This window comes from Oncorhynchus nerka, linkage group LG1, assembly GCF_034236695.1.
Source record: "Oncorhynchus nerka isolate Pitt River linkage group LG1, Oner_Uvic_2.0, whole genome shotgun sequence".
NCBI classification, from domain to species: domain Eukaryota; kingdom Metazoa; phylum Chordata; class Actinopteri; order Salmoniformes; family Salmonidae; genus Oncorhynchus; species Oncorhynchus nerka.
In genome coordinates this window covers 36,813,279-36,826,015 of record NC_088396.1, presented here as the reverse complement: position 1 = coordinate 36,826,015, position 12,737 = coordinate 36,813,279, and the positions used below count along the sequence as shown (strand labels likewise).

Here is a 12,737-nt window from a genome sequence, read left to right as displayed (position 1 = left end):
TAGAGAGAGCGAGAGCTAGAGAGAGCGAGCGAGCTAGAGAGAGAGCGAGCGAGCTAGAGAGAGAGCGAGCGAGCTAGAGAGAGAGCGAGCGAGCTAGAGAGAGAGCGAGCTAGAGCGAGAGAGCGAGCGAGATAGAGAGCGAGCGAGCTAGAGAGAGAGCGAGCGAGCTAGAGAGAGCGAGCTAGAGAGCGCGAGCGAGCTAGAGAGAGAGCGAGCGAGCTAGAGAGAGAGCGAGCGAGCTAGAGAGAGCGAGCGAGCTAGAGAGAGCGAGCGAGCTAGAGAGAGGGAGAGGGAGCTAGAGAGAGCGAGAGCGAGCTAGAGAGAGGGAGAGCGAGCTAGAGAGAGGGAGAGCGAGCTAGAGAGAGAGAGCGAGCTAGAGAGAGAGAGCGAGCGAGCTAGAGAGAGCGAGAGAGAGAGAGCGAGGGAGCGAGCTAGAGAGAGCGAACTAGAGAGAGAGCGAGCTAGAGAGCGAGCGCGAGCTAGAGAGCTAGAGCTAGAGAGCGAGAGCTAGAGAGAGCGCGAGCGAGCGAGCTAGCGAGAGAGCGAGCGAGCGAGCTAGAGAGAGCGAGCGAGAGAGAGAGAGCGAGCTAGAGAGAGAGAGCGAGCGAGCTAGAGAGAGAGCGAGCGAGCTAGAGAGAGAGCGATGCGAAGCTAGAGAGAGCTAGAGAGAGAGCTATAGAGAGTGAGCTAGAGAGAGAGAGCGAGCGAGCTAGAGAGAGATCGAGCGAGCTAGAGAGAGATCGAGCGAGCTAGAGAGAGCTAGAGAGAGAGCTAGAGAGAGAGCTAGAGAGAGAGCTAGAGAGAGAGAGAGCTAGAGAGAGAGCTAGAGAGAGCTAGAGAGAGAGCTAGAGAGAGAGCTAGAGAGAGAGCTAGAGAGAGAGCTAGAGAGAGAGCTAGAGAGAGAGCGAGCTAGAGAGAGAGCGAGCTAGAGAGAGAGCGAGCTAGAGAGAGAGAGAGCTAGAGAGAGAGAGAGCTAGAGAGAGAGAGAGCGAGCGAGCGAGCTAGAGAGAGAGCGAGCGAGCGAGCTAGAGAGAGAGCGAGCGAGCTAGAGAGAGAGAGAGCGAGCTAGAGAGAGAGAGAGCGAGCTAGAGAGAGAGAGAGCGAGCTAGAGAGAGAGAGAGCGAGCGAGCGAGCTAGAGAGAGAGCGAGCTAGAGAGAGAGCGAGCTAGAGAGAGAGCGAGCTAGAGAGAGCTTGTAGCGTCATACCCAAGACTAGAGGCTGTACTGCCCACTCCCTCATAGGGACTGCCCACTCCCTCCCTCATAGGGACTGCCCACTCCCTCCCTCATAGGGACTGCTCACTCCCTCCCTCATAGGGACTGCCCACTCCCTCCCTCATAGGGACTGCCCACTCCCTCCCTCATAGGGACTGTTCACTCCCTCATAGGGACTGTTCACTCCCTCATAGGGACTGTTCACTCCCTCATAGGGACTGTTCACTCCCTCATAGGGACTGTTCACTCCCTCATAGGGACTGTTCACCCCCTCATAGGGACTGTTCACCCCCTCATAGGGACTGTTCACCCCCTCATAGGGACTGTTCACTCCCTCATAGGGACTGTTCACTCCCTCATAGGGACTGTTCACTCCCTCATAGGGACTGTTACGCCATATGATAATGCTTAGCATTCCGTATCTAATTTAACCGTGTAACAGTGCTAAATTCGTCCAGCAAACTTCTGACTGATATGCAGACAGTTTTTCCTCAAAGCAAAGCAGGTAGCTATCCCGGCAATAATAAAATGACAGTGATGGGCTTGGCTTTTCTCTAGAAACCACAGCAGCAAACATGCAGCGAGCCAGGCTCTAATAATGGACTGAAGCCTCAGTATATAACTTCATGGCGTTCCGTAATGACTGGTGAAGCAGTCAAGCCTTACTGCCTAATCTTGTGTATTATATGAAAACTAAGATAGAATAATAACCCACCCACCATGGTTGGAAAATGCTTACTTCTGAGCCAAACTGAGCTAGAACAGATTACGGTTCTCAACAGCATTCCATTCAAAACAGGCATGAACAAAAATGACGTTCTAAACTCCATAAAATAATCCGCATCATCGAACCACCTCAGAATCCCAAGACACTGTGTGCAGTGAAGGAGACTAAACTGCCTGTAACTTAATCCACTTTTCCCCTCCTTGGACTGGTCATCAAACTAAAAAAAGGTGTCTACACCAGCGATGGCCTACCACCTCCCACTAGGATGGCCCACCTTGGTCATCAGCACCTCACAGCCTGTTGAACCTCAGGCCACACAGCCGGGGACGGCTCCTGTACGTGAAGCTTGAGGAGGCCTGTAGTCTTGACAGTATTGGAATGTTTGGTTTCTTAAATGTGATTTTTATTATCACTCATTGAGTGCATGTTGTTGCTCGGCCACGAGACACTTGCGTTCAGCCTGCATGGCCAATGCAGCACATGCAACGATGTTGATGAGTACGATGCGGTTTCCACTTTGCTTCTAAATATAAATTCACAAGCTTTCTATAATTACACTATTAGATTGTGTTTCTTACATCTGGCTAGCTAATAAATGTACTGAATCAGCGCAAACGCAGCTATCCAGCCTGATACCAGTGATGGTGTAGGCGTAAATCTACATGTTTGTGCAACACTATCTTATAAATTAAAAGAGGAATAGGTGAAGCATGACTGTTAGCTATATGAAGCAGCTAAGAGAAAACATTTCATGTAACCAAAGATGATAGGGTCCCCTAGGAAACACTGACCAATACTTTAGTTCCTTCCCTGTCACAATAACCCCTCCTTGCCATTTTCATTCATTGTCATGTCAAACACTATTGTGTTTGTGCCCACTATTACTGCTATCGAATTAGAACGAATCATTAATTTTCCATGATTCCAATCGTTCACTCACGTGTTTTAATTTAAAATCACAAGTCAAATTCCAAAATTTGGTTAAAAATAAAGCCTCGATTTTTTTGGGCCCATATCGTGCAGCCCATGTGGCAGTGTGGAAATGATCTCAAATGAGTGCAGGAAATGCAGAAATGGATAAAAATGCAGAATGCTTTTTTTGGTTGAAGTTTATTTAAACAGTATAAAACAAATCAAAACAGAGAGCGACCCATTGAAATCACTTAGAATGTATGTGGTGCCACCCTAGGGTTACACACTACAAAGCCAAATGTAGAACTTGCATTATTCCAAAAACATAAAATACAATGACATGATATTTTGTCCAGCCCTTAAATCAGAATCATTGTAATCATGTAGACAGTAGGATCAAACCATGCATTGATGAATTAACTAATGGCTTCTTATCATTCATATAAATCACAACTACAGGCCTACATCAGGATGATGTGCCTAGTGCAAACCATTGGAACACTTCGATACTCTTTTTATTTCACTCTTGATCCTTTCAGGTTTGCATGAAAATTGTGTGTGCATGTGTTATTTAATTTCAATGTAAATACCCAGTATCCTTTTGGGTCACGGAGGAAAGGACCACATGGCTGAGCAGAGCTTCATGTGTGCGGATCTTGTTAAGCCAAGTAAATGTTTCTTTCATTTAATCTTGTTGTTTTACTGCATGGTCGACTTTTGAAAGAACAGGTTGGTGTAGTAAAAACTCTACCACATTGTCCACAAGCTGTAGTAATACATACTGCCTTTCCTGTCGAGCAGATTCAACTCCCCAGTTAGTCATAGCCCACTGTTGTCTTTTGTGACTTGTAGATCTGATAATGGTAATCGAGGGAAATGGCTTTAGATTCAAATCAACACCATCCCAAATACTGGCCTAGGTACTCCTGAGCCCGCACTCATAAGGCATCTCAGAGTAGGAGTGCTGATCTAGGATCAGGTTCCCCTGTTCATATGTTATTGTGATCCAAAGGCAACACTGATCCTAGATCAGCACTCCTACTCGGAAGAATACAGGCCCAGTCCAGCACTAAATATTATGTGCCATTCCTCATCCAGTATCAACAGCAATAGTCCATCTAGAGCCCTTCAAACTCAACTTTGGACCTCGATACCAGTTCCACTGCATTGTTTTCATTGTTCCCCTGTAATCAGGGACTGATTTAGGCCTGGGACACCAGGTGGATGCAATTCATCATCAGGTAGAACATAAAACCACCAGGCTCCGGACCTCGTAGGGTCCAGTTGAATACCCCTGGTCTAGAGTAGGTTTCTATTACATAAAGTGCCTTTAGAAAGTATTCATACCCCTTGATTTGTTCCACATTTTGTTGTGTTACAGCAGCGTTTCTCAAACACGGGTCCCAAGTGCCGAGTTTAGGAAACCCTGTGAGACAATTTGAATTCAAAATGTATTAAATAGACCCCCCCTCACACAGTTACACACAATACCCCATAATGACAAGGTGAAAACATGTTTAGACATTCTTGCAAATGTATTGAAAATTAAATACAGAAATCTAATTTACATTAGTCACACCCCTTTGCTATGACACTCCAAATTAAGCGCAGGTGCATCCAATTTCCTTTGATCAACCTTGAGACATCACTACAACTTGGGAGTCCACCTGTGGCCAATTCAATTGTTTGGGTATGATTTAAAAAGAAACACCGGTCTATATAATGTTCACACAGTTTACAGTGCATATCAGAGCAGAAACAATCATGAAGTCGAAGGAACTGTCCGGAGATCTCTGAGATAGAATTGTGATGAGGCATATATCTGGGGAAGGGTATAAAACAATTTCTAGAGTGTTCTGGAGCTGGCCAGCCAACCAAATGGAGCAATCGGACAAGAAGGACTTTGGTCAGGGAGGTGACCATGAACCCAATGACTAATCTGACAGAACTACAGAGTTCCTTGGCTAAAATGAGATCACCTGCCAGAAGGACAACAGTCTCTACAGCACTTCACCAACCTGGGCTTTACCAGACAGTGACCAGATGGAAGCCACTCCTGAGCAAAATTACTTTACGATCAAGACACGCAGGTTGAAATATCAAAACGGACTCTGAACAAACTATATTCATTTGGGGACAGGTCGAAAAGCATTATATGTTTAGCTAGCTAGCTTGCTGTTGCTAGATAATTTGTCCTGGGATATAAACATTTGGTTGTTATTTTACCTATAATGCATAAGGTCTTCTACTCCGACAATTAATCCATGGATAAAATGGTAAACCGAGTTTGTTTCTAGTAATCTCTCCTTCATTAGGCTTCTTCTTTGGACTTTATATGGCGGTTGGCAAGCAACTTGAAGGTGTATTACCACCACCAACTGGACTGGAGTGTGGACATCAGTTCAGCTCTCAATCACCCATGTGGGTATATTCTCCTGAAAACCAATGAGGAGATGGGAGAAGCGGGTTTGCATAGAACCAAGACCTACTTTAGCGCCTGGCTACGCAGATGCGCATTAGCAGTGTGGATGCAATGATTGAATAATATGTATATATTTATTTTGAAGCAGGCGGTGTGGTCAGCATGTTAAAGTGGGGCAAATAATTCCATTCCATTCCAGACCCAAACATACAGCCAAACCATCACTAACATGGTTTCAGAATAAGAATGTGAACATCCTTGAGTGGCACAGCCAAAGCCCAGACTTGAATCACATTGAAAATCTGTGGAAAGACTTGAAGATTGCTGTTCACCACCGCTCCGTATCTAACTTAATAACATCTACAAGGAAGAATATCCCCAAATCCAGATGTGCAAAACTAATACACCCAAGATGACTCAAAGCTGTAATCGCCACCAAAGGTGCTTCTACAAAAGTATTAACTCAGGGGTGTGCATATGTAACAGTATAACTTTAGACCATCCCCTCGCCCATACCCGGGCGCGAACCAGGGACGAAGCATCGTTACCCATCGCTCCACAAAAGCCGCGGCCCTTGCAGAGCAAGGGGAACCACTACTTCAAGGTCTCAGAGCAAGTGACGTCACCGATTGAAACGCTATTTAGCGCGCACCGCCGCTAACTAGCTAGCTGTTTCACATACTTATGTAAATGAGATCTGCATTTATTTATAACATTTACAAACAATGTTTTCACTTTGTCATTATGGGGTATTGTGTGTAGATGGGTGAGATAAACATGTTTTTGTATCCTTTTAGAATTCAGGCTGTAACAAAATGTGGAATAATTCAAGGGGCATGAATACTTTGAAGACACTGTAGCGCAAAGTTATAAAGATAGATAACTCAAGCCTCCTTGCCTGTAGTGATGCATGTCTGCTCTGTATACCAGCTTGGCTAAGGCAAAGACACGTTAATGTTCTATTCAAATGCGTTTCCCTACCAAACATTAACATCTACCTTAGGGAATTGATGTTCACTTCATTAAAAACAAGCCTGTTGATCACATACATCTTTCTTTGACTGCATTAGGGTCTTTCTATAAACTAGGGTAGCAGTGTGGATTTCCTACAGATGTTCATACTACAAGTCATTGATAATAATGGTGAAGCCAACTTGTGTATTATCAATACCTTAAAAATCATTCAGGGCGGGTGGCAAGTGTCATACAGAATCTGAAAAACGGATGTATATAGTGACCGACTTTTCCAGCTATTTTCAACCCTGACTATGGCATTTCCTCAGATTTCAGTCGTTGTGAAATGGAGTGACCGACAGGTTTGACGTGTGGCAGTGGTCTGGACTCGGTGGTCTCACGTTACACTGAGCAGGTGGTTAGTCAACAAAACAAAGACTGAATGACCGGTCCAGATGGTCTGACAGGGACAGGAGGATTAAGATCAATGTATGAAGCGTTTAGTTTGGGCCATGACAGACAGCCACTTCTGGACCATTCAGAGAAACCGCCCCAATAAAGGGATTAATCCGTTTCGTTTCAGCCTAACTAGTGGCTGTTCCCTAAATGGCACCCAACTCCCTACATAGTTCACTACTTTTGATCAGAGCCTCTGGTCAAAAGTAGTGCATTATGTGTAGGGAATAGGGTGCCATTTGGGACACATACTAGGAGAACAATGGTTTGTATCTATGTTGAGCTATACCCCATCTATTCCTCTTAGCTCAATAGTTTAGCATCAGGTTAGATGTGTGTTTATAGCCACTGACTTTTCCTGCCATGTTATAACTCTGGACTTTGAACATTCCTACAAACTAAGTCTGACTAGCAAGTGATATGAGAAACATTAAGCACTGTCAGGAAACTTTTTCTTTAAATCTGTGAATAAGTTGTATCTTTTATCAATGTTTATAATGAGTATTTCTGTAAAATCACCAAATGTTTTGGAATCAAAACATTACTGCACGTAACGCGCCAATGTAAACTGAGATTTTTGGATATAAATATGCACATTATCGAACAAAACATACATGTATTGTGTAACATATGTCCTATGAGTGTCATCTGATGAAGATCAAAGGTTAGTGATTCATTTTATCTATATTTCTGCTTTGTGACTCCTATCTTTGGCTGGAAAAATGTCTCTTTTTACATGGCTATGACCTAACATAATCATATGTTGTGCTTTCGCTGTAAAGCATTTTTGAAAATCGGACACAATAGGTAGATAAAGATGTTCATCTTTTATTTGCTGTATTGGACTTGTTAATGTGTGAAAGTTACATATTTCTAAAAATATTTTTTTTAAATCAGCGGAATGTTGTCAAGGGGTTCCTTGAGCGGAAAAGGTTAACCGACTTGCCTAGATAAATAAAGGTTAAAGTAAAATAAAATAAAAATGTAAATGTCCTTTTCTTTAAAGAACAAGGACATTTCAAAGTGACCCCAAACGTTTGAAAGGTTGTCTATGTCAGAGCAAAAACCAAGCCATGAGGTCAGTGGAGCTCAGTGACAGGATTGTGTCGATGCACAGATCTGGGGAAGGGTACCAAAAATGTTTTGCAGCATTGAGCAAGAACACAGTGGCCTACATCATTGTTAAATCGAAGAAATTTGGAACCACCAAGACTCTTCCTAGAGCTGGCCGCCCAGCCAAACTGTGCAATGAGGGGGTGGGCCTTGGTCAGGGTGGAGACCAAGAACCCAATCAGGGATTTATGGTAGAGTGGCCAGATGGAAGCCACTCCTCAGTAAAAGGCACATGACAGCCTACTTGGAGTTTACCAAAAGGCACCTAAAGGACTCAGACCATGAGAAGCAAGAGTCTCTGGTCTGGTGAAACAGAGCTTGAGAGGATCTGCATAGAACAAATGGGAGAAACTTGGCAAATACAGGTGTGCCTGTATTTGTAATAGATCTGCAAAAAATGTCTAGAAACCCATTGTTTCTTTGTCATTATGGGGTATTGTGCATAGATTGATGATGGAAAAAAAACGATTGAATCAATTTTAGCATAAGACTAACGTAACAAAATATGGGAAAGGTTAAGTGGTCGGAATACTGAATTTGCTAACTGGAGCACTTCTTTTAAACAAGACTGATGACACTGGTGGAAGAGAGAAACTGCAGGCAAGAGAAAGACCGTAAACATAACAGCTATAGGGTCTGGAGACAGAGTGGAAAACATCCAGTAAGGAGCTTACCAAAAGCAAACAGCTGGACACATCTGCGGTCACAGAGTTACTGCATTTGGAGAGAAAGAAGAGAAAAAGGGGGTTCTGGAAGAGTAGCAGGCTCTTTGGAGTGTAAGTGCTTGTGTAAATAAAATACCCTTTCCTTTGTTTGTCTGTGAGAAGCCGGTCATTTCTGGGACAGCTAAAGGGCCTCTCTCTCGCCCCCCTCTCCCTTAGAGAGCCATAGAGTGTCTGCTGCAGCCCAGGGAGACAGCAGGCAGGCAAGCTAATTGACAAATGCAGTCCTTTGTTTTACTGTGGCTGAGTAGCAGGGCCTACGGGCTGGTTCTGGCACCGCTGTGGAGGGACAGACAGCCATCCGCTGGAGTGTGGCACAACACAGGGTCTGAGGCGCAGCCCCCCACTAACCAACTGCCTGTATGACAAAATAAGGGCTAGTGTGTAGGTCTGCAGCACAGCATGTCCTCCATCTCATTACTGGTTCATTTGGTTGAACTGTAGTTGTTCAACCATACTGGTCCATGGAAATCACAAAGGGACCAGTAAACTGAACTCAGAGGCAAAACCAAAACCTCTCCACCAACCTACTGTCCGACATGTGGATTGTTTCTGTTGGGCTCAAATATTTCTGATGGTGTGCACCAAACAATGCTGTTCACTTGTGTGTTTGACATTTTGCCTGAAACATCAAGTCTTTATAAAACAACAGGGGGCCTTTGTTGCTTGTGGCCTCAACTTTGACAAAAAGATGCAACCTACACAACAACATGCCAGCAGTGGGGTGGAGGTAGACGGCTCTTAACAAAGACCGGGTGGAAGAAGGACCTAGGCCAGGGACTCACATGTGTGGGCTGAGCTCGTAGAAGTTCCTGTTGCGATACTCCTCCACCTTCTCTGGTGTGAAGATAGACAAAGTCCTGTAGGGGTTCATGGAGATCACCACACTGCCGATGTATGTCTGCAGAGAGAGAAAACAAGACATCAGGGTATGGATATGCAGTAAGTAGTAGTGTTTAGACATTTGTGACAATAGAGATCACCACAACCCCTGTGTTTCTGGGGGTTGAGAGAAAGAGAGAGAAAGACACGAGAGGGAGAGATGAGAGGGAGAGACGAGAGGGACTTCAGGAGGTGAAGTGACCATAAAGTGTAAGAGTGAGAAAGAACAAGAGTTGATTGCTCTCAGGGTGTTTAGCTAGATGCCTCAAGTGGTGTAGGAGATAGAGTAGTGTTCAGAGAGTTTGAATCTCAGGTAGGGCATACTGCTGTGGTGTCTGAAAGTGATAACATGCCCAGATCTGCTCTCGGGGAAGCACTGAGGTGAAAGGAGTTTCATTTCTGCCTCCCTCAGCTCTTCCCAGCTGGGAATTCCATCATGTTGCGTTTAATTAGGCATGCTGAAACCGGAGTGGAAGAAGCACAGAGACAAGAGACATAAAAGCTAAGGAAATATGTGTGGAATCCTGGGATGCGGTGGTAGGAGAACACCGCTTTGAGCAGTGGATGGGCAACAAAGGTTAAGTTGCCACAGAGGTGTCTGGTAGATGGAGAAATGTAGGGTCAGAGGGTGGTGGGGGAAATGACTGTGTATATATATATATAATGGACAAAGCAATCGGTCACGACACCATTCATTCCTATGTGTAGACTCAACAGCGCATTGAAACCATATGAAGTCTGTTAAGATGGTGTCTCATGGAGACATAACATAGCAGTTTTAACTACTCCAGGAAGTGACTTTGCAGGCTAGGTAAGCGCTGCCCCCTCATTGAGTATCTCAAGTTGAAGGCCGACCAGGGTACTGCAGGATGCCATTAGCAACTTAATTATCCTTATAACTTTTTGTGTGATTTTAAAATAAAATCAGTTCAATGACATTCGTCAAATCAAATTCTTGGTCACATGAACAGAATACAACAGGTGTAGACTTGACCGTGAAACACTTACGAGCCCATTCAAAACAGTGCAGACTTAAGAAAAATAATTTGCTAAAAAAACAATAACAAGGCTATTAGAAGAAATGATTGGTACTGTGATTACGTTTTATTTCCACGAAGATGGCAATTTTTCCATTCACTATAATGGGGGGATCCTGTTTTCTGCTAACAATGCCTGTAGTACTGTGGTCGGTCTTGAACTTCCGTGGCTTCAAGGAGAGGGGGTAGTCGTTCTGAGACTTCTTCACCAATAGTGATGGCTGATATCAGACACTGAATTCAAGGAATTGGAACTAAGATTTAGTCGGAAGGAAAAATTGGTAAGCTTGGCAACATTAGCATAGCCGGCGCAATCTCTTGTGCTGTGTTTACATGGTTTGAGGTAGATAGCATACCGGATGTCATCACTTTCAAAGAGAGCACAATGGTAAATGCCGTCGAGGCTGGCGGTGAATGCCGTCAGTCGCCACGGTAGACAGAACTTGCCGCCAGAGTTCAAATATTTAAACTTTTGCCATTGCATTGTTTTCTACCGGATGTTCGGATTTTGTTTGTTAAGTGAAATCACCATAGCAACATACCATCGTGCTGGATTGCTTTGGTCGTTACAGTCTTTCTTGCTTTGTTGTCCTTGCCGACTGGCATGAAGGTTTTTACTTCCCTGGTCTAAATACAGCATTAGAGCATTCTCTATGTACAGTCAATCTTATTTCCTTTCAATTCACATTCAGAAAAACATGAACTTATGCACTTTGCAATTACTGCTCAGAGAATGTTAAGAATGATACATAACTACTTCATATTTGACATTTTCTGAGCTCCATGTCTTACTGCAGTGTGTGGGTGACGAAAGTTAGTTCTTTCTGAAAGAGCACCACGTAATCATCAGTCAAACTGAAAACATTACTTTGACCACACTGCAATTTCAGTTGGTTCTAAACAACTCCTGGTCCTCTTCCCTTCTCTGTTATAATGGAAGTTAAATAACACAATCAAAAGAACCAGACCTTCTCCATGTCAGACCACATCCTACAGCCAAAAAGTACATGGGAGGCATAATCAACTGCGTGGAGAAGCCGAGGCGAGTTCAGACAAAGACAAATGGAGTGTGCAAAATAAAAACACTAGGGTCGCTGTTAGATGGCCATCAGATGTGTACAGGGCCGTTAAGGCAATGATAAGGAGGCAGCCAAAGGCCTTCTTAGTCTCAACAGGAAGATCTCTGGCCATTGATCTTATTAACTGAAAGCCAGAGTCAAAGTATGACCAACAATACTAGTAATCAGATGATAATGAATATGACTGTTAGTCCCATACAAGAGTGTGCAGTGGTGATCTCCCGCCTCCCATACAAAACAAGGGGGCAATTTCAAAGCTAGCCCTTTCAAGTTCAGGATGAAAGTTAGGCAGTGATGAGTTAATTACAGAAACAATTACAAAGTCTCCTTGCAGAACTTGGTAATTACAAGTTCAAAAGAGGAAAATAAAATACTTTCCCGTTCCAAGCTAAGCATCATAATCCAGACAGTCTAACAGTCTAATTAGATCTAATATATAACAAGGCAAGACCTTTTCAAGGGAATGTGTGTAGTCAGAGGAAATGTCAAGCCTAAATTTACATTAAAAAAATGTGTCTGTTTGGCTTGGCTCATCAAAACAGATGGATGACATCAGAAGGGATCATGGGCAAAATCAGGCTTGAAATGGTTAAAAATGTGATTTTCCTGCAGTAATGAGATACTTCCATCTAAATCCCAGGAACACAAATCCAAGGAGGGGATGTTGTGGGCAGTGTCATGTGACACTAGGGGTTGGCATGACAACTGGTAAGGGATGAAAAAACCAAGCAAGAAAGAAAATTGACAGCATAATAAGAAGGGACACTGACCTGACGGGCCAGCTAGGGATTAGTAGCTAAATGTAGGCTGCAGCCGGCCAGCCAGTCAGGCAGGTTAAACCACTCCTGGCTAGGCCACTAGTTGTGGAGGAAGGCCACACCCAAATGTTATTACTACAGACTAAGACCAACCATATGCTTTAGGCCCACCTCTATGTCACTGACTGACCACTCTGTATGTTTCCACTCCGTACTCAGCTGTTGCATTGCTGAAAATAACTTGGCGAAGTAAGCTTGTTGTGCATATGGAACATTTCTGGGATATATTATTTAGACTCGTGAAACGTGGGACCAACACTTGACATGTTGCGTCAAGATTTTTGTTCAGTGCAGTTTGACATCTCGTTTGTTGAGAGTCAATACAACACATTCTGAATTTACAGCTTGTGACAGAAATTTGAGTAGAGTTATGATGTCAAACACATATCCCCACAGGAAG

General features: G+C 43.9%; 1 protein-coding gene across 3 annotated transcripts in view; it reads right to left on the bottom strand.

The window, feature by feature from the left end:
• LOC115129786 (unconventional myosin-Ib-like) overlaps positions 1-12,737 on the bottom strand; it is a 146,999-nt gene that overhangs the window by 112,813 nt on the left and 21,449 nt on the right. For all 3 annotated transcript variants that reach the window (XM_065018490.1, XM_065018491.1, XM_065018493.1), the window contains exon 3: positions 9,307-9,422. In XM_065018490.1, the coding sequence (XP_064874562.1) occupies positions 9,307-9,422 (116 nt within the window). The remainder of the gene's footprint in view (positions 1-9,306; positions 9,423-12,737) is intronic.